General features: G+C 41.3%; 1 protein-coding gene across 4 annotated transcripts in view; it reads left to right on the top strand.

The window, feature by feature from the left end:
- The first annotated feature begins 3,096 nt into the window (after positions 1-3,096).
- SLC5A10 (solute carrier family 5 member 10) overlaps positions 3,097-25,342 on the top strand; it is a 118,171-nt gene continuing 95,925 nt past the window's right edge. The window contains exons 1-5 of one of the 4 annotated variants that reach the window (XM_029576065.1): positions 3,098-3,260; positions 4,659-4,730; positions 5,529-5,633; positions 7,547-7,606; positions 12,542-12,646. In XM_029576065.1, coding sequence (XP_029431925.1) covers positions 3,150-3,260; positions 4,659-4,730; positions 5,529-5,633; positions 7,547-7,606; positions 12,542-12,646 — 453 coding nt within the window. In that variant the 5' untranslated portion in view covers positions 3,098-3,149. Of the gene's footprint in view, positions 3,261-4,658; positions 4,731-5,528; positions 5,634-7,546; positions 7,607-12,541; positions 12,647-25,342 lie in introns of all 4 variants that reach the window. The other 3 variants (XM_029576067.1, XM_029576066.1, XM_029576068.1) reach the window with 3 other exon arrangements.

Below are 25,342 nucleotides of genomic sequence, written 5' to 3'. Positions count from 1 at the left end.
AGGCCTCACTCTCAGACTACAAACGCACGCTCCACCAATACAAAAGCAGTACACAAAAAACAAAAAGAGACTACTACGCCCGTCAGGTTCATCACCTTATCTTTGACTCTAAAGCTCTATTCGCCTTCGTTTCCAATCTCACTAAACCTATCACTCCAGATATACCTCCCGAACTCGCTCAGACCAAAGCAGACGAACTGGCTCTTCATTTCAGCAAAAAAATCTCTGACCTCTTCAATCAGTTGTCACTAACCACTAGTTCACAAGATAATACATACCATCTCCCAAACAAAAATATCCAACTCAATGCATTTGAACACATCACGATCTCAGAGTTACAATCAGTGCTCAAGAAAATGAAACCTTCATCACACCCTTTTGATCAAATTCCTTCCAAAATGCTACTTCTCATTCCTGATACTATATCAAAATCCCTTGCTGAAATTATAAACTGTTCCTTGACCCAGGGTATCTACCCAGATGAACTAAAATCAGCTTCAATTAAACCCCTACTAAAAAAACCGAATCTAAATCCAAATGATCCCAACAACTTCCGCCCCATTTCTAACCTTCCATTCATAGCTAAAATAATGGAAAAATTGGTGAACACTCAACTTTCCAACTACTTGGAAGACCACAACATTCTGTCTCCAAACCAATATGGTTTTAGAAAAGCGGCTAGCACAGAAACTCTACTTCTTTCTCTCTCAGACTTCCTCCTCTCCGGAATCGATAAAGGCAAAGCATTTTTACTAATCCTCCTAGACTTCTCGGCGGCCTTCGACACCGTCAACCATTACCTTCTTCTAAAACAGCTGGCAAATATTGGGGTGACAGGTACCGCACTAACATGGTTCAAAACCTTCCTGGAAAACAGAAGATATAGGGTCAAAATTCACAATTCAGAATCCCAATATCACCCCTCCACCAGAGGGGTGCCACAAGGTTCATTGCTTTCACCTACTCTATTTAATATATACCTTCTACCACTTTGTCAACTACTCACAAAATTAAGCCTGAAACACTTCCTCTTCGCTGACGACGTACAAATTGTGATCCCTATAAAAGAATCAATCTCGAAATCAATGGAATATTGGGACAGCTGCTTATTAGAAATCAAACACCTCCTAAACAGCCTAAACTTAGTCCTTAATGCGTCGAAAACGGAATATCTCCTAATAGCTCCTGAAAACAACACTCTTTCAAAGCCACCAACCCTCCTTCAAACCACCCATGTAAGAGATCTAGGAGCCATCTTAGATAACCGTCTCAACCTCAAACCATTCATTAACCGAACTACCAAAGACTGCTTCCACAAATTACATATTCTGAAAAGAATAAAACCTCTATTCCACGCACATGACTTTAGATCAATCCTGCAAGCAATAATCTTCTCCAAATTAGGTTATTGCAATTCTCTACTACTAGGCCTCCCAGCTTCCTACACCAAGCCTCTGCAGATGGTCCAGAACACAGCAGCCAGAATCCTTACAAACTCCAGGAAAATCGAACACATCTCTCCCATCCTCAAAGACCTTCATTGGTTACCGATCCACTTCAGAATTATTTATAAAACCATCATGATGATCTACAAGAACATCCACCAATACACTCAACTCGACCTATAAATCCCTTTTAAAAAACACACATCCGCCAGACCCATCAGGGAACACTACAAAGAATCACTTCAGGTTCCACATGCTAAAACCTTCCAACATAAATCCTACAGTTCTAGAGCTCTCTCATCAGCAGGTCCAACCCTTTGGAACTCTATCCCACCGGACTTAAGACAAGAACCATGCGTTCATACTTTCAGGAAAAGACTAAAAACTTGGCTTTTTAAAAAAGCTTTCCCAGAACTGGATTAAATTCTCCACACTTCAACCCATCAACACATCTTTTGCTTATAACATTATACATATTTATTAATTTGGAAACAGTTGGCTGAAATGTAAATATTCTCTTTTTTAATTCCCTCCCCCTTTCTGGTCCTAGTTATTATTCCCTGTTTTTTGTAACTTTCTCACGTCCTAATTATTGTTTTAATATTTTTTAAGTTTCACACTATATTTAATGTTGAATTGGGAAATGTTTATCACTATGTTACTCCCTGCCTCCACACACATGTTAATTGTAAACCGGGTTGATGTGATTCTTATCATGAAACTCGGTATAATAAAAATAATAAATAAATAAATAAATAACAATGTGTTTAGTATTTTACCTTTCATGGTATTTGGTTGCTATTCAGACTATTTACATATACTAGCAGATTCATTCTGTTGTTTTCTGAAAAGGAAATAAAATGTTAGCCACAGCCAGCTGTTCACAGTACTCTCTCCAGAATGATGGGGAGAAACAAAACCTATGAATGCCTTTTGCATCTTTTTAGGGGAACAAACACTGCATCAAAGGGAGGCTGTGGTGACCAGTAATGGATTTGTATTTCAGTAATAGGTGCAGGATAATATTGTAGCTGAAAGCTGCTCTTCTGTTATGTAATAATTGCATTCTGTAATTTATTTTATGAAGCACTGAAAGGTAATGGAAAAGTGAGCTGGAGATCAACATGTCCTCTAGGATGTCGCTTGTCAAGAACAAGGAAATCCGTGTTCGGAGTTTGCTAACAATATTCCTTGTTATTTAGCTGAGATTTTATCAATCTAGTTATAATATAGAAGGGAACTGTGTCTTTGCAAATGGCAGCCCTTTCTCCTATGTGATCTGTAGCAGGACTGGGAAGAGAGAGGCCATTCTCAGCCTCCAGACCCTAATGAACATACCAGTTGATCCTGGTTTGTCGAAGCGCAATTCTTGGCTGTGGAAAGCCGATACAGAGGGTGATTCCTGCTTTGTATAATATGGTGTTAGTTGCTCACCCAACCATACACCTTGCAGCCTGCAGAAGCAATGGCCTGACCTGAAAGCAGAGTTTGTAGAGTAAAAATGTGCAGTGCCATCTATAGGAGCTTTCCTAGCAGGCTGCATTTTGTACTTTGAAGCACTTCTCTCCACCTGAATGCCTCGAAGTAAAATGCCATGCCCACCTGGTTTAATGATCAATTTCCGCAGCTAACTGGTTTTCTCTAGTCAGTGAGGAGCTGCTGTGGGAATCTCTGCCTTAGTATGGGAGATGAGCTGTGAGGACTATGGAGGCCAATTCCACAACTGCTTATGTCAACCCCGCGCAGACGTTCAACATCTCCGATATTATTGTCATTGTGGCATATTTCGTGTTGAATGTGGCAGTGGGAATATGGGTAAGAACGTGATTATAATTCCTCTGCTTTTTTTCTCTCTTGGGGAATAATTTGAAGCTTGTTTCCCATGCTTTTGGCTTCCTGAGATCTTTCTCATTTTTGTTGTACATTTTGGCAAAGAGACCTCAATAAATAGATACATTTTTCATGTCTACATAAGGGATGAGAATTTTAGATTGATAAAAGATGAGTGTAATAATGGGGAATATTCCATATGATGAGGAGGTTTAAGAAGCTGATCAGAGCAGGAACGCTTCTCTGTGCTCCCTCAAGCTGTCCCTTTCAGCGCTGAATTGCAAGGTCCCATGTTAAACAATAATCAATGACTTTCTGGACAAAGAAGGTTGGATTAAAGACCTTAGCTGATAATGATTATTTCCAAGGTAGAGAATGAGGGAAAGTTGGGGTTTTTTGGTGATAGGCCCTTAGTCAAATGCCTTGTTTTCAACTGAGTGTTGCCTCTAGTAGTGCTTTAACAATTATAATACATAGTAGTAGCCCAGGCTGTGGCTGCGCTGAAAAGATTCCTTTATATATGTGGCTGGATGGAACATTACTAGTAAACCACCTTACATCTTCAGTGCAAAGAGCAGTGGGACACAGAAGCCTGTCCCCCAGTCAGACCAGGAGCAGGATGCTGAGGGGAAAAAGAAGTACTGATCTAGTGAGCTTCTTGCATTTCCTGTCTCCCAGCAAAAAGGCCAAATTAATTATTATTTACCTTGGCTGGTCGCTACCAAACATTTCAAGCCTGTATAAACATATTTCTTGGATATCACTTTTTCACAGATCTTTATCATTTTTACAAGCATCGTTGCAGTCCAACATCAGGAAATAAGATTTCCTTCTCCTTACTCATAAATAAGGATGACATTTATTAGAATAAGCTGCTTTCTAGAAGCACTCAGCCTTCGTTATTCAAGAACTGTAAAAGTGAGCAGAAACTCAACCAAATTAATGCTGATGTGTTTTAACATGAAAATCTCTGCTCCATCTCTGCTCTGTGCTGTGCCAGGAGCACATGTGCCAGAAGCACAAGCTTTAGTCTGTGGGAGACTCTTGCCCATTCACTTGTTGGAGGATATTTCTAGTGTTTCTTCTTGTGTGCCTCCTTTCAGATCTGCTGAAATTAATTCTTTCATTAGAGCAGATATGCCAGTGGCTCCTCATTAAGATAGAAATTCCTAACTGGCCACAAAAAAAAAAAATCCTCCTGACATTTATGTTCCTTTTCTTCTCCTAAATGTCATTCAGATAATGACATTTCCTTTACCCTTGTCATATCTTCCTGTTTATGATGGGAGGCCAGGCTAGGTGCCTACTGAGGAGCGGGTTTGCTTAATCTGCAGCAGTGATAGAGCACGGCGGCTCTGCTTCTCATTTCTGCTTCGTTTTCAGTCCTCGTGTAGGGTGAGCAGAAACACACTGAGCGGCTACTTTCTGGCTGGCAGGAACATGACGTGGTGGCCGGTGAGTACGCGCTTCTTAAACCTGTGAGAAAAGCTCTAGCAGTGCCACAGGGAGCCTCAGGGGTCAGGTAGGTGAGGCCTGGAGAGAAATCTGCTGAGTTCCAGGGTTTCAGTCCTATCAGGTTCTGGACCTCTGAAGGAGGGAGGAAGCTGCTACAGCTAATGTATAATAATTATATAATAATGTATACAATGTATAACATCTATATACACTTTAATTGGCTCTTTCAGTAGCCTTCTGGCTTTCCAGATTTTAGAAGCCCAAAAATTCTATGTATGGAAATTTGGTAGAATTTTGTTGGGTTTTTTTTGTGTGTTTTGTTTGCTATGTCACATCGTTCCTCTTTATTTAAAAAAGAAAAAGAACACAGAGGTGGCAGTCATCCTGTCGCATCTGTGTTAATATTGCTAGTGCAGACTAACATGGCAATCCCTCTGCAAGCTGTCACCATGGAAGGCACTCTTATTTTTTTCAGCTTTTACAAATTTTATGGAAGTAAAATAACTTCTGACGTTGGGTCATCTGAAGCCCAGGCTCCAGGTGTCTAGAAATGCCCAGACCTTAATACAGCAAGGCACCCACAGGGGGTTATAATTGTATAATAATCAATTCACTGTATTTTCAATGGTCGTTTGAGTCCAGTGTTAAGTTTGTAACCATGAAAACATTTCAATGTGAAGCTAAACAAAAAGCTAGAATCAGACTCATATTTTCCCTGCTTTGTAGCAAGAGCACAGCGGGCTATGTGTCTTGAGCTGACACCTCCTGCACTAATCCTCTTGTCCATTGCTTTCCTAGATTGGAGCTTCTCTCTTTGCCAGCAGTGAAGGATCAGGGCTCTTCATTGGACTAGCAGGGACAGGGGCCGCTGGAGGAATTGCTGTTGCAGGCTTTGAGTGGAATGTAAGCATGGCTTTGCTTAAGCAAGAAAGGCAGTGAAACCTGCAGTGAACAGACACAACCCTGGGACAGGCCACAGCCAGGGCACGTGGACTGGCAGATTTCACTGCAGGGAGTCTCAGGGCGATTCAGCTGGTCACTATGAACATGGTATGTTGGAGAGACACAGCTGAGGCCTCAGGAGGATGGATGCCATAAGCAGTATTATAGCTGCATCGTATGTGCTTCACACAATTTTCTTTTTATCAAGTAGAATACCAAAAAAATTCAAGACAATATCATGGCCTCAAATTATTATGAACTAAAGAGGAAAAGACTTCAGAAAGTAAGGGAGGTAATATTGCCTTTCATTAATATATTTCAATCATGGGTCACAAAAACTCCCTCCTTCCAATTGTTTTACATTTTTAAGTGATTCGTCTAAAAGCGATAGTATAACGCCAAAGGTTTCTTAAATAATTCAACTCTTGTTTTGTGTCTTGAACAATTCGACTCTTATTTCAACAAAATGTTTAAATGGAAACATCTGTTTTCTAATGTGCATGCTCAATGCAAGTTCTCTTTAAGCAAAAATACTCCATTCGGTATAGTATGACCTAAAAGTACTGCACTCATCTCAAGAAGAGAGCAGGTTGTAAATGAACTTCAGCTTGTAAAGAAGTAAAAGGATGCACCGATGTGCACATGTTTTGCTAACAGCATCGTCGGGGCAAAGCTGGTTCAATGAGTTAACTTGTTCAAGACACAAAATACTGACATTGACTTGAATTTTTTTTAGATATTCTCCTTGATATAAAGAGAATTGTGTGAAGCAAACTTTTGTATTTTCCTTGGGTTTGCTTCACTGGCCTTTTTATCTAAATTGGTACATTTATAGTGTTATCGATGTAGTGTGTGCTCCTTGGGTATATCAGTGCTTTTTCAGTGTTTAACTGCAGTGTGTGCTCAATGGATACATCAGTGCTTTTTCAGTGGTATCAGTGCTGTGTGCACTCCATGGGTACATCAGTGCCCTTTCAGTGTTATCAGTGCAGTGTGTGCTCCTGTGATAAATCGTCACCATTTTAGCGGGTAATTGTCAGCCCTTGGCCCTCTTATCTCCACATATCTTCCTGTCCACACGTTGTACGCGCTATTGGATGTTTGCACTCCTTCATCCCATTTTAATGTTGGGACACATACTATGTATATAAGTTTGCTATACCGCTCTCTAGCCTTAAGCTATCGCTCCTACGTGCACCTTCCTCTGCGCTTCCCAGTTCTTCTTTAACCTGTTTTTTTGTAACTGCTCTCTTAGTGCTTTGTTTTCCCCCTGTTACATGTACACCGGCATGATATCTCTGATGATGGTCGGTCAAGAAAAAACACAAATAAATAAATAAATAGTCATCGGTCCCAGATCCTAGACTGCCCTGCTGTATATTCTGTTTGTTCCCAGGATGTGGTTACGGCATTTTGTGTAGCTGGGTTTAAAAAAGGTTTGTATAAGTTCCTAGAGCAGAACTCCATAAACTGCTATTAATCAATAAGGATTGGTAGCTTGGGATCTATTCATTAAATATTTGGGAACTTGCCAGGTACTTGTGACTCGGATTGGCCACTGTTGGAAACAGGATGCTGGGCTTGATAAGACCCTTGGTCTGACCCAGTAGGGCATATCTTAGGTTTTTATGTTCTTATTACCCTCATACGTCCTCCCATACCCACCATTGAAGTTTGGAAGTCAGCACATATATCAGAATGTGTCTCAGATATGGGATTTGTGTTACTAACGAGCGATCCGCAGCATCCTGTAAGTTGCTTTAGTTTTTCATGTCACCACTGGTCCTCCAGAGTGCATTTCCATTTCTAGAAACCCTCTAGTTCAGTAGCAGCTCCCATTCATTGCCACTTAGTGCTGTGCTGTTCTTTTCTAGGCTACCTACATTCTGCTGGCCTTGGCCTGGGTCTTTGTGCCCGTGTATATATCCTCAGGGGTAAGTGGATATACAAGCTGCCACTCTCTTTTGTAATGTTTTAGACAGTATCACTGTTTAAGGACCAACCCTTTTAATGCATGGTCCCTGTACGTACCCAGATCGGCTAAGACTCCTGGGTTTTGCCTCCCTTCCAGGAGATGGAAACAGAGACAGTTTTGCTGACACTGCCACATAACCTGGTGTGCCACCTGCAGACCCTCAGTATTTCTCTGTCTGCAGCAGACGGTAGATGTGCAAAACCTGCAGTCTGGAAATTAGTTTAAAAAAAACTGAAAGAAAGATTTAGATTTAAAGAAGGCCGTTGGAAGATTTCGTCCCGGGAGGTTGGCGGGTCCTGGTGGAGCCATCCCTCCCGGGACTGAGGTGGACGAACAGGGGGTTGGGGACCCTTATATAGCTTGACCTTTTCACCGCTGGGGGCAAACAGCTGGTGCAGCCAATTTCCTCTCCCCCAGGTGGACTTGCAGAGCCTGCTGCCTTCTTCATTTGTAAGGGAGGTAACTTAAAAAAAAAAAAAAATCCTTTTTCTTTTTGATGTCAGAGCCTGTCGTCCCGGGGTGGCAGCCTTGCAGGGGCTCGGCTGCAGCAACTCTCGTGGCAGTCTATCCCGCTGAAGCCCTCTGGGTGGCTGCCGGCGCACGCAGTCGCGCAGGCTGCAAACATGCCACGCGGCAGTAAATGCTCCGCGTGCGGTGTGATGTGCGTACATGGCTGTCCCGGACCAGTTTCTGCTCCCGCTGCCTCTCTTGGGGGAGAGGACAGCTCGGGAGTGCCGGCAGCAGCGTCAGGGAAGCAGCAAGAGCCTGAAAGGCTTGCAAGTGAATCGGGTGCAGCAGCGGGGCCCTTCCCGATTAGCGCAGAAACGGTGGCCATTTTGTCATCTCTTGCAGAGGCTCGGAAGCCACGGGGGGGGGGGGGGGGGGGGGGGGAATGGGAGGAGGTTCTCCTTCCACAGGGGACTCAGTCAGGGGATGATGAGGACCTCCTAGAAAAGGATTCTGATGATCCTGCAATTTTTTCATCAGATTTTGATTTATTGCTGCACGAGGCACACCTGGCCAGGAAAGCAGTGGGGCAGCGTGTTTCCAGGCAAGAGGGTCCGTGGGCCCATGGCCCAGGAAGAGATCCAGAGTTTCGCTGTAACAAGGACTCGGTGAGTCCTTGGTAGGTCTACACAGTCAGACGTGGTAGATGAGGTCTCAGAGAATTCAGAAGAGGGGGATCCTCCAGTGGAGGACCCTCCTGAGGCAGATCCTTCTCCAGGTGGGCAGGATTCAGTGGAAAGGCTGGGACAACTGGTTGGTGGACGTTTGGTTCAAGTCTCAGGAGCATTGCCTTTTAAAGGGAAATTGCTTTTTGGTGAGGACTTGGAAGAGCTCATGAAAATTCTAGGTGAAAATAAAGAGCATAGATTGCTGGAGGATAAGCCGAAAGGGGGAAACGGATCTTTTCCTACAAGTTCTTGCTTTAGGGTGAATAGGCGGTTTCAACAGAATAGGGCTTTGTGGGGAGCCCAGAGGCAAGGCACTGGAAGACAGCAGTCCTGGAACCAGTCCTTTCGACATTGAAAGCCGAACAGAGATGGTTCCAGCCAGAGTGCTGGTGGATCCAAGTCCGCCCAATGAAGCGAGGCCGGTCCACTCCTCGGTGCCAACTATAGGGGGTCGGTTGACTCTTTTTTACGAGGCATGGGCCAAGATCACAACAGGCCAGTGGGTCTTGTGATAAGAGAAGGTTATGCTTTAGAATTTGCTGGTCCGCTAAAGGACTTCAAAATCCACTATAGCGTGGTGGTTGAAGGAAGCAATAGGTTCGGCGTACATCTGCAAGGTTGTCCTATCTCTGAGGGTTTAAGGGCTCACTCTACTTGATCACAGGCGGTGTTTTGGACCAAATGTCAACAGGTATCACCACAAGAGATTTGTAGGGCAGCTACTTGGAAGTTGTTGCACACCAGACATTATTGTTTGGATGTCCAGGCTCCGGAGGCCATGGGCTTTGGTGAGAGTGTCCTTTGAGCGGGATTCTTGCAGCCCCACCCTGATTAGGGAAGCTTGGGTACATCCCAGGAGTCTGGACCGATCTGGTTATGTACAGGTAAAGGAACATTGGTTCTTACTGCTAATTTTCATTCCTGTAGTACCACAGATCAGTCCAGAGACCTGCCCAGTTGATGTGGGGAGAATTGGAGAGTCAGCTTGATCTATTATTGTAAATAGGCTGAAGAATGGCACAAGTTTAATTTGGTTTCTCACATTGTTAAGGTGGAAAGGTTTTTTCCATTATAAGGTTCCTCTTCTTACTGCTCATTCAGGGGGAGGTGATTATGTTACTTGCAGTTATGTTCATTGGTATCTTGGCTTGGGTACAGGTCAATACTGAGGGTCTGCATGTGGCACACAAGGTTATGTCAAAGTGGTGGATGCCACAAGAAGTCTTTCTCAAATTTTATTGATGGAGACGTAAAATATCATATGCAAGTGCCTGACTCTGGCCGAGTTTCGCCACCAACGGTGGCTGCCTCAGGGGCTACAAACAAACATGTAAAAAGATTTATAACATAAATATATGTAAAAAGCATAAAATCATTAAAACACAAAAAATCAATAAAATATGAATTAGATAAATACTAAAAATACTAAAAACTCCTCATAAATTGCATATAAATAAAATGCATATAAATAATTGAAGTGACAGGAAAGTATGAAATGCAACAATTAGCAACATCAATATGGACAGGACTATCTGCATAATTTAAAATTGGTAAGGTAATGCCTTGTATATCAGAGAATCATTGGGATGATGGTCAAAGTGAATTCCAACGTGCACATATGTCTAAAAAATATATCAAAAAAGTTCTCAACAAATTGCAACTCTGCGGTCATATATTATATCAACATTCTAAATGTACTCAGCAACAGATTAAATTGAACCCCCATAAATTTGAAGTAAAAATAAATAAAATAAAAAATTTTTTAAAAATAAAATTTTTTTTGTAAAAGTATAAATATATAAATGAAATATGTGAATAAATAAATAAATAAATCATGTGGATGACTAACTAAAAAGACCTCTAAAATCATTTAAAAAAAAATCATTTTGACCCGTGTGACATTCAAGGTTGGATAGTGCATCTAACTTATTGAACCTCTATTACTGTGATACAGATGATGAAAATGTGTTAGTGAAAATTTCAGAAAAGATCAATCAAAAGGACTGTCAATTGTACATCCACTTACATCTTCTTTAGAAATTGGCACGGTCAGTCTCTACTCACGAAAGGTTTAAAAAAACAAGGATAAACCATTTTCAATGATTTTAGAGGTCTTTTTAGTTAGTCATCCACACGATTTATTTATTTATTTATTCACATATTTCATTTATACTTTTACAAAAAAATTTTTATTTTTAAAAAAAATTTTTATTTTATTTATTTTTACTTCAAATTTATGGGGGTTCAATTTAATCTGTTGCTGAGTACCATTTAGAATGTTGATATAATATATGACCGCAGAGTTGCAATTTGTTGAGAACTTTTTGATATATTTTTTAGACATATGTGCACGTTGGAATTCACTTTGACCATCATCCCAATGATTCTCTGATATACAAGGTATTACCTTACCAATTTTAAATTATGCAGATAGTCCTGTCCATATTGCTGTTGCTAATTGTTGCATTTCATACTTTCCTGTCACTTCAATTATTTATATGCATTTTATTTATATGCAATTTATGAGGAGTTTTTAGTATTTTTAGTATTTATCTAATTCATATTTTATTGATTTTTTGTGTTTTAATGATTTTATGCTTTTTACATATATTTGTTATAAATCTTTTTACATGTTTGTTTGTAGCCCCTGAGGCAGCCACCGTTGGTGGCGAAACTCGGCCAGAGTCGGGCACTTGCATATGATATTTTACGTCTCCATCAATAAAATTTGAGAGAGACTTCTTGTGGCATCCACCACTTTGTTATTTCCTTATGGCTCTACTGGATCGCCTACCCTGTTGCTTTTTGGGTCCACACAAGGTTATGTGGCAGTGTCAGCAAAACTTTCTCTGTCTTCATCTGCTGGCGGGGAGGCAAAACCCAGGAGTCTGGACTGATCTGTGGTACTACAGGAACGAAAATTAGCAAGTAAGAAACAATTTTCTTGTACTGACTGCCATCTATGGGACCTGGTTTATATAGGTCCCTCAACCCCCACACAAGACCCATTGCCCAGTTATAATCTGTTTACAGTTACAGTTACACTAAACCTCTCCAGTTATAGTGTGTGTGTATATGTGTCCCAGAAAGTTACCAGAGACCAGATCCATTCCCCAGTGACAGTTACTATACCAGTCCCCGTTCCCCAGTGATAGCATGTGAGTGTGTCCTTCCCAGTTACTATACCATTCCCCGTTCTCCAGTGATAGCATGTGAGTGTGTCCTTCCCAGTTACTATACCATTCCCCGTTCTCCAGTGACAGCATGTGAGTGTGTCCTTCCCAGTTACTACACCAGACCCCGTTCTCCAGTGATAGCATGTGAGTGTGTCCTTCCCAGTTACTATACCAGACCCTGTTCTCCAGTGATAGCATGTGAGTGTGTCCTTCCCAGTTACTACACCAGACCCCGTTCTCCAGTGATAGCATGTGAATGTGTCCCTCACGGTTACTACACCAGACCCATTCCCCAGTGAAAGCATGTGAGTGTGTCCTTCCCAGTTACTATACCATTCCCCGTTCTCCAGTGATAGCATGTGAGTGTGTCCTTCCCAGTTACTACACCAGACCCCGTTCTCCAGTGATAGCATGTGAGTGTGTCCTTCCCAGTTACTACACCAGACCCCGTTCTCCAGTGATAGCATGTGAATGTGTCCCTCACGGTTACTACACCAGACCCATTCCCCAGTGAAAGCATCTATGTGTGTATTCCTTTCTCAGATAATCACCATGCCAGAATACCTGCAGAGGAGATTTGGAGGGGAGAGAATCCAGATGTACCTATCCGCCCTCTCGCTGTTGCTTTCTGTTTTCACCAAAATCTCAGTAAGTTGTTCTCCTGATACGCTTCCTGTATGATGCCTTTGTGTGTAATGTGCAGTGTTTGTTTTAGGTGTGAGGTCCCAGCTTGGAATCCAGCTATGTTTTTCTTTGAAGAGGACAAACAGAAGGAAAAGGGCAATGGAGTCAGTCTCCACTCTCATGTCTCAGGAAGAAATGATGATCTTTACTTATTTATTTTTTATTTTTTATTTATTTTTTTTCCCCTGTATTTATTTATTTTTTTTCTTTATTTATGACTTTTCTAATACAATTGATAAATACATTGATAAATAAAGTTTATTTCCTTTTGGGTCAGAATCGTTTAAACGAACAGGCAGTCCCTTCTATGGATTTTCAAAATCTGACAAACTTTTTAGAATCTTCGGCTATTGAGATAATTGATTTTTCCACATTGCATGTATCACTTATAGTTGAACAAGATGTTAGTAGGCTTATGGTAGCGTATTTCAAAAATTTAAACACGCTGTTTCATGGTAGTAAGGTTCGTATGTTCCCTGATGTTTCCAAAATAACTCAGGAAAGACGGAAAGGCTTTCTGAGCATGAGACAAAATGTGATTTCTCTCGGTGCAACTTTTGTCCTTAGATATCCGTGTAAATGCGTAATTAAAAAGGATGCAGATACGTTTATATTTTTTTCCCCAGAGCAATTAAAGCTTTATATAGATACTCATAGCTCCCCAGAGCATACCGTATTTTCAGGGGAATAAAGTAATTATTCTGCTCTTTAATTTCAGGTAAATGCCTTGAACTAATATTCATTTCCTATATTCTCCTTGAAAGTTTGCCTCTTACTGGTTTATTATTTGAGAATTGGTTGCTACTTAGGTAAAAATTATTCTATTGTATTAGAAAGCTTTACTTAATATTGTTTCTCCTAAAGTATGCAACATGTTTCCTGTTTACTTTATGATACAAATTGTATTATTTATTTTTTATTTAAGTATTTTTATATACCAACAGTCGTGAACATCTCATTGGTTTACACATAGCAAAATACAGCAAACATGGCTTTACAATAAACTAGGAACTGGAGTATAAAATTAAGAGATATCAGAGCAAAATGGGGTAACCATGTACAGAGAAGATTATTTAACAGGCAAGAGAGTGACCTGAGTACCTATTTACATTAGAAGCATAATCCTTGGAAACGTAATTTACAATAGAAGCGTAGGCATTAGTAACATAATTTAACAGGCAAGAGAATGACTTGAGTAACTGTTAACAATAGCAGAGAATCACTAAGAGGTGCGTATGGATAAATTCAGATAGAGGAACTAGAGAAGATGGATTTAAAAACCTAATGAGAAGATATGTTAGAGACAGTCTGCCCTGAAGGGCGCAAAAGTGCCCATGACTTTACATTCCAAGTACATCATTTATGTCAGCTAAATACAGGAGGAAACAGGGAATAGCTTTGGTGTCGGATAATTACAGGCAACAGCTTTGGTGAAGACTAATTTACATGTGGGGAGATAAGATCATTTATATATATATATTTAAGTATATACGATTGGGAAGACGTGATAATTTGGGTCTGTAAACAGAGTAGAGAACTCCTGTGGATGGGGAGGATTCGAGGGGCAGCGAGGGAGGGGTAGGGGCAGTGAGCGGGTCTGCCAAGGGGGGGGGGGGGGGGGAGGGTGTGAGAGGAAAGGTCAGGGGGGAAGGTAGAAATGGGTGACTTGCAGTGTGGATAGGCTAAGGTAGTTCAAGTGTAAGCCTGTTTGAATAGCCAGGTCTTAAGGTTCTGTTTAAATTTCGTGGGGCATGATCCTTGGTGGAGATTAGAGGGCGCGTTCCTCTATAGAGCGGGCCCTGCTATTGAAAGTGCACGGGCTTTGGCGGACATAAGTTTAGTGAGTTTTGGTGAAGGTGTGTGTATTGTCGCCAGGTATTGCTTTCCGGTGGGTCTGGCAGGGGTGCGAAACAAGAGGTACTCTCGGAACCAGGGCATATTTTGGTTGTGAAGTGACTTGTGAATGAGAGTGAGAGTCTTGTACATGATCCGGGATGTGATAGGTAAGCCAGTGTAACCGTTTGAGGCAGGGGTAATATGATCAACATAAGAAACAGGCAAGGGCGGCCACTTCATCCAGGCCAGCCCAAAAAGCTGGATCCTGCTCTGCTTTCCCTAGGAAAAGGAGGACTCTGTCTCCATGCATTCAACAGGACAAAACCAGAATTGCATCAGCCTGTTTGAGGTGGGCAGTTCCAGTCAGACCTTGATGAGGTCCGACTGGATGTGGCTTTGCCATTAGATATTCCCAGCAGAGATGAAGCAAAAATTGTTCAGCAAATGCAAAAAGTGGAAAAACCAAACAAACCCCAAGCTTTTCCCTCCTCCTTTACAGGCTGTTGTCTGACTCTTATTGAGCTCTGAATACTCAGAATATCTTCCCATTTCATAGGCCAGGAACGCCTGATTCTGTTCAGGACTAGGTCAGCAGGGGGAGCAATGTGTCCTTTGTAGGTTCTGCTCAATCCAGGCCTCCAAATTATGAAATCGTGTATCTAAATGTAAAGCATTCATAGGAACAAGGACAGGATTAAGAAGCCCCTTCCTTCCACTCTACTCTCTTAATGTGGGAGATTTTCTGAACATGAAAATGTAGGTGAGACTTTTATTGGACTAATTTAAGAGATTTGGGAGAACTGCACTCCCTTCATCAGGTCAGGGAACTGCTCTTCAGAGTCGCTTGCTGACTACTTTTTGTCTCAGTATCACCCACATTCAATGTTTTGGGGGTTCTCTTTGGCTCATTAAATGTATTTCTTGTGTTTTGCTTCTCCACAGTTCTCTGTTGTCAGGCTTTGAATGTCCTGGTTACCCAGCAGCCCAGTCTGGGCTTTCTATGTAAAAATAATAACAAAATCACTTCAATAACAACCTGCTCCGACCTGATGAACAGGGCAGAATCTTGACAGCTCGTCATGAAAGTGTTAAATTAGTCCAGTAAAAAGGTCTCTCTTACCACTTGACTTTTTATTTCTACCTGTAAACACAGTAGCCACACTATTTTATTGAAAGTGAAAAAGATTCCAGACAAAGGTGAACCGAAGCCCTGACTGACTCTGCTTTGTGTTGTATCTCAGACAGAGCTTTGTCATGTTCTCTCCATCACTGGGTGCTCAGAAGCTGTCATGTAGTTTATGGTTCATTGTCACAGGTTATACCATCATTGGTGAAGTCCCATACATACTCATTCCCTCCCTGACCAGTCAACTACAGGGCCATATATGCCAAGGCTGCGTGGCAGCAAGCAGAAAGGGTTGTAGCGAGAACCACAGGCTACAGAATCATTCATCAGCCTGGAACACCACAGCTGCAATCTTGTCTGTTCAGCAGACAATTTATTTATTTTATTTATTTAACATTTTTTTGTATACCGTCGCTCAGAGTCCATCGAAACGGTTCACAACAGATAAAAACAGTTAAAAACTAGCATACATTGTAAAACCTAAGACTAGCATACATTACAGAACCTAAAATGAATCCAGTAACACAAAATTTCTTAAACCTTACATATAAATGTTCCTAGCACATGGCTCCATTCATGTCCTACAAACACTCCAGATTCTCCTCCAGGATATAAAACACATCTAAAATGGAAGGCAAGAACATTTTGTCACAATTTCAGGAGCCTTGGTGCTGGAGTCAGTTTGCTTATTCAAGGGAGGTGCATTTTAGGTCCAATCATTACCTCATGCATAAAACTAAGATTTTGAAATCCTGTCTTCTGGGTTTGCGTAAAGCAGTGTCTAGGATTGCTGAGGCTGACTGTTCAGCCTGGGGCAGTCTCTCTTCTCGGCACAGTTGCACAATACAGGTTCCCCAATTGCGTCATGTTTCAGCCTCCAAATGTTTTACTCTTCATTTTTTTTTGTCTTTCTGATTAATTTTTTTTTTTTTTAGAATTGTGATTTGGGTTTTGTTTCCACACCTAAATGTGGAATTCAGAGAACTAGGATCATCTTCCCCGAGCCATGCCCCACCTCCAAGGGCTTATGTCTATGAGCTTATGAGCCCCTCTGAGTAACATGGACTCCTTGTCTAGAGAAGCAGCAGAAGAGATTATGGGGTGAGCTCTTCATTGTCTATCTGTTCAGTTGCTGCCGAGTTACCAGTGCCGGGGTATTATCTAGCAATCACAATAGGTTGGCTTTCCCTGCACTTAGTTATGGCAAATTGAATTTGCAAGCTCAGTACTTTGATACAAAAATTAATCTCTTCCTGCAAAATAAGAGCAAGTGTTCTTTGAAAGCAGGAGAGAAGTTTTCTGGGGTTTGTTTTATTTTTTTATATTAAAAAAAAAAAAAATAATCAATTTGGGTTTTCTGGCTTGGAGGCAATTTGGCATTTTGAAAACAAAAAGGTATCTGTGTTTATAAATACACAGTGAAAAAGTGAGATATTCACAGATAGATGCTGAATTCCTTCAGAAACTGGAACTGGTTAGAAGTGGGTCGTAGGGAGTGAGGGCCTATCTCTCCTTTCAGAGTGAACCCATGACGTGGTGTGTGGCAGGGACAGGAGCTGCTCTGCAGTTGTCAAAATACCAAATCAATCCTGCAAGTTCTTCTGTTAAATGTGCACTTTTTTTTTTTTTTATAATATCTTTATTGAATTTTCAAATAACATCAATGTACAATAGATCAATATCTGACAATTATAAAACCCAGCTCCATCTCACTCAGACTCAACTCCATCCCATAGCTGACAATGGCCCTCACTCCCTACAGATTGTATATCGCAGAGTGAACATTCCCATGAAGGTGGAGAGAGAAATATACTGGAAACTACTTATGAGAATTTGAACCTGGATTGCATAGCCGGTGGTAGAGTATGAATATGCGCACCCCAGATTTAAAAAACATTTTACGTGCTGTGGGAAAACCTAGAACAATAAGTTTGTTCTAAACCTAATAATTCTATAAGATCTGCTTTCCAAAAGGTGATATCTGGAATCGCTGGGTCTAGTTATTTAGATAATGTGCATTGTTTAAGCACTAGATAGAATTTAAGAAAAAATAAGAATGGGCCTTATATCTAAAGGAATCCCTACAACACACAAGAGGCATCAATAGAACTGTAGTAGTATCACAGGAGTAATAATAGTCATATAGTATCCCAGAACATTCCCATCAACAGTGCAATAAGCAAGCATTTGGGTTTTGTTTCCATGGCTAAATGTGGAATTTGAAGAACTAGGATCATCTTCCCTTCTGGTATCAAAGCTAATTCTGTTGATGATAATCAGATTCTAAACCTACATCAGCATGGGTTTAGAAGACCTTTGAGTTCGGAGTTACTCATGTTGTCTCTTTTAGACGTGGGATGGACAGTGGGTTCAGTACAATCAGTCAGAATATGCTCTTATTCCATTTACAAGAATGTGGCGTCTCGAGTTGCTGCTCAAAGTAGTTTGAGTCCTTTTTATCCAATTGTCACTTTCAAGTATCTTTGGATAATCAAGTCTGTGCTTGGGCTTCTTAAACATCACTTCTTTTTAATATATATTTAGCCCCAATTCATAACATTCTTTCGAGTCTGTGTGATGGTTTTAAAATTTATTGTTCAGGTTCAAGCTACAGAAGGTCTTAGAAGTATTTGTCTCAGCGCTATTTGGAAATGACTTTCTTTTGATAAACTTTCTCTCAACTTGGACAAAATCAGTTTATTCTAATTCAAAGAGATTGTTCCATATCATACCCCAAGGAAATCCAAATTGATAAATCCACTTTTCCCATTACTTCATTTTTTAAAAGTCTTGGCATTTGAATTGATTCCAAGTTATCTTTTCAGTCTCATATCAAATCAGTTATTCACTTTGGTTTTTATAAACTTCGCATCCTTTGCGGTTTAAAACAGTTTTTAGATGCACTAGATTTCCGCACTGTTGTTCAAGCATCCATTCTTGCTTTGACTGATTTTTGTAATTCTGTTTACCTTGGTTTACCTGCTTCTGCCCTGAGACCTTTACAATTATTAATCAATGCTGCTGCACGTCTAATTGCTGAAAAAAAACAAAACAAACATATTACCGCAGTTTTAATTGATTTACACTGACTTCCTATTTCCCATTGTATTTTGTACAAAATTGCTGTAATGCTATTTAAATTACTCTAGTCAAATGCAGCACCGTGGGCTAATTCTTTGTCGAGATGCACCAACCCACTCATAACTTAAGATCTTCTCAGAGGGGTTTTCTGGATGTTCCCTCGGGAATGTGCCTTCTCAATCACAGGCCCCTCTTTTTGAAACTCATTGCCACAGGAATTACATCAGGACGAAAGTTTAAAGCGTTTAAAACAGGTCTAAAACATTTATTCAGGCAGGCTTACTTTTGATTTTATTTCTCTGTTATAATAATTTTAGTCTTCATTTTATATGTTTTTAATTTTTTTAGCCATTTTATTTCTGAATTTTTAATGCATTATATTATGCGTATTTATTTTAAACATTTTGTATGACATGTTTGTACATTATCATGTAAGTCATTTTTATCTCTATTATGTGTATATTTAGCTGTTTATTGCTTAGAGCTCGCATTGCATAAGTGATTGACAAATCCTTAATAAATTTAAAGATTAGCATCCTGACATTTTCGACAATGTGCAGAATCTGTCAACCCAGCCCTAAAGGCTCAATAGGAAGAAAAAAAAACCCATATGATGTATAATTCTCAGTTGGAGCTCTCACAATATTACTCATTCTGTACTTTTATACATTAAAGAATTACCTGCCATCATGGTTTCCTCAGAGAGCTCACAACTCCAAGAAGCATCTAAACCCTTTGGGACAGAGTATTTAATACAGCAGGGAGAGTGTGGGAGGGATGAGAGATTGGGTTATGAGGCTGCATGAGAGGAAAGACAGGAGACTGGATCGGGGAGATAAGAGACTAGCAAGAGGAAGACATGCAGACGAGATCAAATAAGGAAGAGGGGGAAACAGACAAGGATAGGAGGAAAAACGATGGGCCCTAGTGAGAGGAGAAGAAAGGGGAAGGTGCAAAAGAACAGGCAGAAAAGAAAAACAGATGGAGAAAGGAATAAGAGAACATCAAACCAGGACATGCACACAACAATTCCTCTGTTTTAAATCCTGGATATTTTATGTGAAGCGATGCAATCTGTTACCACAGCAGATGGGGGGGCTCTGGATATGTGTGGTAGGGAGGATAATATTGGGCAGTGGATAGGATCAGAGTTTTGCTGGGTTAAGGGCACTACCGGGGGACAGGACTTTACCAGCTAGGGCCGTGTTGCTTTGATTTCTTGGACTCTTCCTGCTTTAATTCCGGGTATTAATATTTACATTACCTTCAAAGAAATTATCCTCATTTTTTCCCCCCTTTTGGATGAATGTCGATCCATTTAATTGAGATGTTTTTGCATTTGGAGACATTGTCATGGCAGGTAAATCACGAGTTTCTTCCACCCTTGCAAAATTATAGGGAAGGAGCTTGAACTACAAGGAGCAATTTGCAGGAAGGTGTAACTGATCGCTACTAACTTCTTAAGGGATTAAGAAACCAGGTGAAGCTCTGTGAGAGGCCTGCCTTGGGCCTGCCATTGAGAGACAGAAATGGCTTATTCAGGGACTTTAATCATTAGGACCCACCCCCTAGACCATGCAGCTCCTCATCCAGATTTGATATACAGGGTAACCAAAATACGCCAGTGTTGGAGGCCTCAACTACAAAAGGCTATCAAGAGTAGAATCAGTCCAGAGCAGGGCTAGCAACAGAGGGCAGAGTCCACACCAAATGCCCTATGAGACTTCAGGACCTAAATATGTATATCCTAGAGAAATAGGAGGGATTTGACAGAGACATTCAAATAACTCAAAGGATTTTTCCATGGAAGAGAAGTTGTAGAGCAAAAGATCAGGCACAAGGCAAAAATGGGCTGGACTCAGGAGTAACATTAGAAATATTTCTTTACAGAAAGGGTGGTGGATGCTAGTTGATATGGCCTTCTAGGGGGAAGTGGTAAAGACAGAAACATGAACCAAATTCAAGAAGGCCGGGGATAACCAGGGGCGTCTGCCTAAGATTTATTTATTTATTTATTTATATGTCTTTTATATACCGAAGTATTGGTAGAGGCCTTCACTCCGATTTACATTTATAACAACGCATACATTGAAAAATCAGGTGAACAGTTTAAACAGAGTTAAAGTTATAATGAATATATATAATATATATATAGGTAAGTTAAAGGTCTAAATATTTCAGAATTGTTAAAAAACATAGATAACTTTATCATATTTATAATTACATCAGTAGATAGACAGGGAGAAGTAATAGCTCATGGGAGCAATACTGACGGAGGGTTAGAGATATATTATCAAGAGGAATGAAGGTTAAGATGCTCGGGAAGAGAGATGATTGGATAAGTAAGGGGTGGGGGGAAAGAGTTGAGGGGAAGAGGGAAGGGTGGGTTTGGAGGAGGAGAAAGAGAAAAGGGGAAAGTGGGAAATAGGGCAAGTGGAGGAGGGGGATGTATGAGATCATGCAGATAAGGCAACTGGAAAGGAAAATGGGCAGACTAGATTGGTCTTTATGTGCTGTCATAATCTGTGTCTCTGTAAGGAAAGATTGCACATGGACTTTGGATCCCATTAGCTTAGCTTGACAGACAGTTTGATCCCAGAACAGAAACTGTAGGAAAGCTTCTCATGTTGTACAGGAAAACTCCTACCAGAATAAGAGGGTTCTGCATGATTTAGATTACAAAAGTTGTATCCTGATTTTGTAATCTACATTACTTAGGCTGAGGTGTCTTTCTCTTCGTGTGCCTGCGGCAAAGATTAATAGTAACAAAAAATGTTGGGCCATAGAAAGAGAACAGTGAAGATCTGTAAAATAGACAAGAAAATCCAGTGTTTCGTTGTACGAGGGTGTCATACTATAAGCACAGTATTTCTCAAGTGAAGACATTTTGAGTGTCCTAAGCCTCTTTGGGTAGGATTTGTGTATCGTTTTGGTAGCTCTTTTCTGAAGTGCTTTCATCCTCTCAATGCCTTTAACTAAGGTACAGCCTCCAAAACTGAACATAGTGCTCAAGGAGCATTCTCAACCCTCTGCTTTTACAAGCTTAATGTTACTTTTCTTTTCCTACTGGTGATCTCTCTTCTGATGCATCCCTTCTGTTTCTGCAGATGACATTGAGTCTTTTGGTAAAGTCTAGGTTTATCCAACATCTCTCTGAAACTTGTAAATGTTTTATTCCATGTCCATGCCGTGTCTCTAACAGCAGCAACCGCCCCTGTGTTGGTTGTATGTTCTGTCTGTGATCTACTCAGCCATGGAGTGAAGCGAAGGCAAGATGGCCTTAGGCAGGAGAGTCACACTGCACTTTCAGCAGCTTTTCATGTGACTTGAGCAAGCTTTGGATTCCTTCAGATTCTTTCCTCATACTTTGCCTTGGGGGAGTGCACAGGCGGTCTGGGTTGGATTTTGACACTAGTCGCACAGCTCAGTAGGTTTGTGACATGACACCTCGGAGTCCACAGTAAGTGTCATAGTCTAGAATAGGCATATACTGCTACAAATCCTGGAAGAGAGGAGGCACAGGAGAAATAGGATATTGAAAGGTTTTAATGATGCATGAACCTTAAACCTTTTCCGTTGGAAAGAAATCAGTAGAACTACGGGTCATGAAATGAAACTCCAGGGGGAATGGCTCAGAACGAACACCAGAAAATATTTCTTCACGGAGAAGGTGGTAGATGTCTGGAATGCCCTTCAGGAGGAGGAGGTGAAGACGAAAACAGTCAAAGAATTCAAAGGAGCATGGGATAAACACTGTGGATCCCTAAAGAGAAGAGCATGGAAATGAGGAGAAGGGTGCATGGGGTAACTTGCAGGTATGGCGGTTACTACCCTTAACCAATAAAGCTTAATACTTTTGATGCATCTGCAAAATTACTCTGTGCTTCAGTGGCAGAGGGGAAAAGGGGACTTGGATCCAGACAACAACCAATGAAGGTCTAGAGAACTGATAAGCCTGGGGATAACCTGCACGGACAGCAATTACTCCCCTTAACAGAAGGCAAGGGATTACTATCCTTAACCAAAAAGCCTTGATGTTTTTGACACAACTACAACATCACTCTCCGCTTTGACAGCAGTGGGTGGAAGAGGAATTGGATTCAGATGACGGGCCCTGGCTTGTACGATCTGGGGTGCTGATTCGCAGACATAAGGGGGAAAAGCACTGGACTGCTTCTAAGGCCAGGTCCATAAGCAAAACACATCAGCACTATCTGAATTTTCAAGAAGGCTCATCACCCAGTAAAAATGTTGCAGTATCATAAGGCTTGGGAATAACTGCGTGGAGCGGCAGTTGCTACACTTAAGAGAAACGGCAGATACCACCATAAGAAACTGGCTGGGTAGACTGGATAGACCCTTTGGTCCTTTTCTGCCGTCATTACTATGTTACATTATTAGAGTCAGACTCAGCTCGGAGGTCTGTTGCATGAGTGTGTATTGGGAGGTGGGGAGAGGACTTTAAAAGTGATTATGGATTCACTTCCCTCTCATCTCACCATCCAGACCACCAACATTTCAACCTAAATGAGCCAAGTCAGGGAGGCTATGATGCAACCACCTAGGTGCATAGTATTAGAGTAAATGACAGCAGATAAAGATCAAAATGGCCCATCCAGTCTGCCCAGCAAGGTGTTTAGGGTTTTAACTTCCGATCTGTGCAGGTTATCCTCTTATTATCTTTCTTTGGGTTGTAACTGCCGTTCCATGTAGGTTATCCTCACGCAGTAAGATTATGACAGGCGACCTCAGTGCTTCAGTTCCATCCTCTTGCCGCTAGGGATCCTCTGCGTTTGTCCCAAACCTGTTTGAATTCCATCATTTTTGTCTTCACCACCTACTCCGGGAGGGCACTGCAGCTTTTACCACCCTTTTATAATATTGTATAATGTTTAATGGACAAGATAAAGTTGTTTGGAGCCACCACTGGTGAGGGTGAAGGCTGTTGCAGTGCAGTGAGGGCAGGGAACGAGGGAGATTCTTGGCTGGAGATGGGGAGAGAGGAACATGCTAGGCAGAGATGGAGACGGAAATGGGGAACCCACTGAGTGGATGGATGGGAGAACCTACTTAATATTGATTTATGGTCCTTGCTTCTGGCCACCAAAATAAACTCCGATATCTACCGGCAAAATGATGAGTCATTTTTTTCTAACTGATTTTCTCCTATTTTTGTTCTTGTCATAATAAACCCTGATAAATTCTCGGGAAAAATAAAGGACAATAAAAAAATGAAAATGAAAGTCCCTACATATACATTGGATCCAGGGACGCTTTGAGTTGGATCTGATCACATGTGGACAATCTGTGGGCTCCCCAATAATGAGCAAACGCCTTTGTGTTGTTTAGCATCCCCAATCATTTTGAAAGGTTGGCTCCTGTGTAGATGGATAAGAGGTGCAGGAGTCAGAATCTGGATCAGCAGTGTAGTTGGGAGGAGGGAGCTGAGATTTCCCTTGGGTTCATTTCCTGCATTGTAGCTCCACAGACACATGAGGATAGCATGAAGTTCCATCTGACTGAGATCAACCTCTTCTGGCTGTACCAGTTCTTGGGTTTCACCCATAAGAACGGGCCATACTGGGTCAGACCAAGGGTCCATTAAGCCCAGCATCCTGTTTCCCTAAGTCAATTTGATTAATAGCAGTTTATGGACTTCTCCAGGAAGTTATCTAAACCTTTTTAAATCCCAGTTAAGCTTACTGCCTTAACCACATCCTCTGACAATGAATTCTAGAGCTTAATTGTGCAGTGAGTAAAATAGAATTATCTCAGATTTGTTTTAAATGTGCTACTTGTTAACTTCATGGAATGCCTCACAATCCTTGTATTATTTGAAATAGTAAATAACTGAGTCACATTTACCTGTTCTAGTCGTCTCATGATTTTATAGAGATCTATCATATCCCACCGCTTTAGCCTTTCCTCATAAAGGAGCCATTCCATCCCCAAAACATTTATTGACCTGTAATTTCAAATTCAGTAAAAAAAAAAACCAAAAAAAAAACCAACAACAAAAAAAGTAATGGCAACCTATTGGCAGTGCCCTTGAGAACATGACAGCGCTGAGCATAGAGGGTAAATATCTTGCATCCTACACTGTGCACTCCCTTCAGTAGCTGCACCTCCCCTCTTCTTTTCGAAAGGCAGAATATAAATGCTGTTAGGTTGGCATTCTGTATTTTCGACATTGCTATGACAGTTGCACAGTGAGTGTTGTGGGACACTGAAGGGGATCATTTTTACCTATCCAGAGCCCAGCATTGAAAGAGGACAAGTAGTGAGGGATGACTTCAGGACACCAGGCCAGGGAGAATTTAGCAGTAGGAACTGGGTCCAGGACACTGGGAAAGTAGGTCTTGCTGCTCCTTGCAGGGGTGTGCCCAGTGGTTAGCATTGATTTCAGGAGCCCGGGACAGTCTTACTGCCTGGTGCGCACAGAGAGCCTTGCCAGGCTGGAAATTCCCTGCACGTGAATCTCTGCTCGTGCCATGTCCTGCTGCTCCTTTGCAGGTGCAGTCTCTGTAGGGCGTCAGTCGGCTTCTTCTGACGTTTTAGAGACAGGTCTTGGCTCCCTTCCTCATGGCACGTCTCCTTCCAAGAGAACAAACTCCATC

Source organism: Rhinatrema bivittatum, chromosome 14 (genome assembly GCF_901001135.1).
Source record: "Rhinatrema bivittatum chromosome 14, aRhiBiv1.1, whole genome shotgun sequence".
NCBI lineage: Eukaryota > Metazoa > Chordata > Amphibia > Gymnophiona > Rhinatrematidae > Rhinatrema > Rhinatrema bivittatum.
This window is presented reverse-complemented; position numbering and strand designations above follow the sequence as displayed.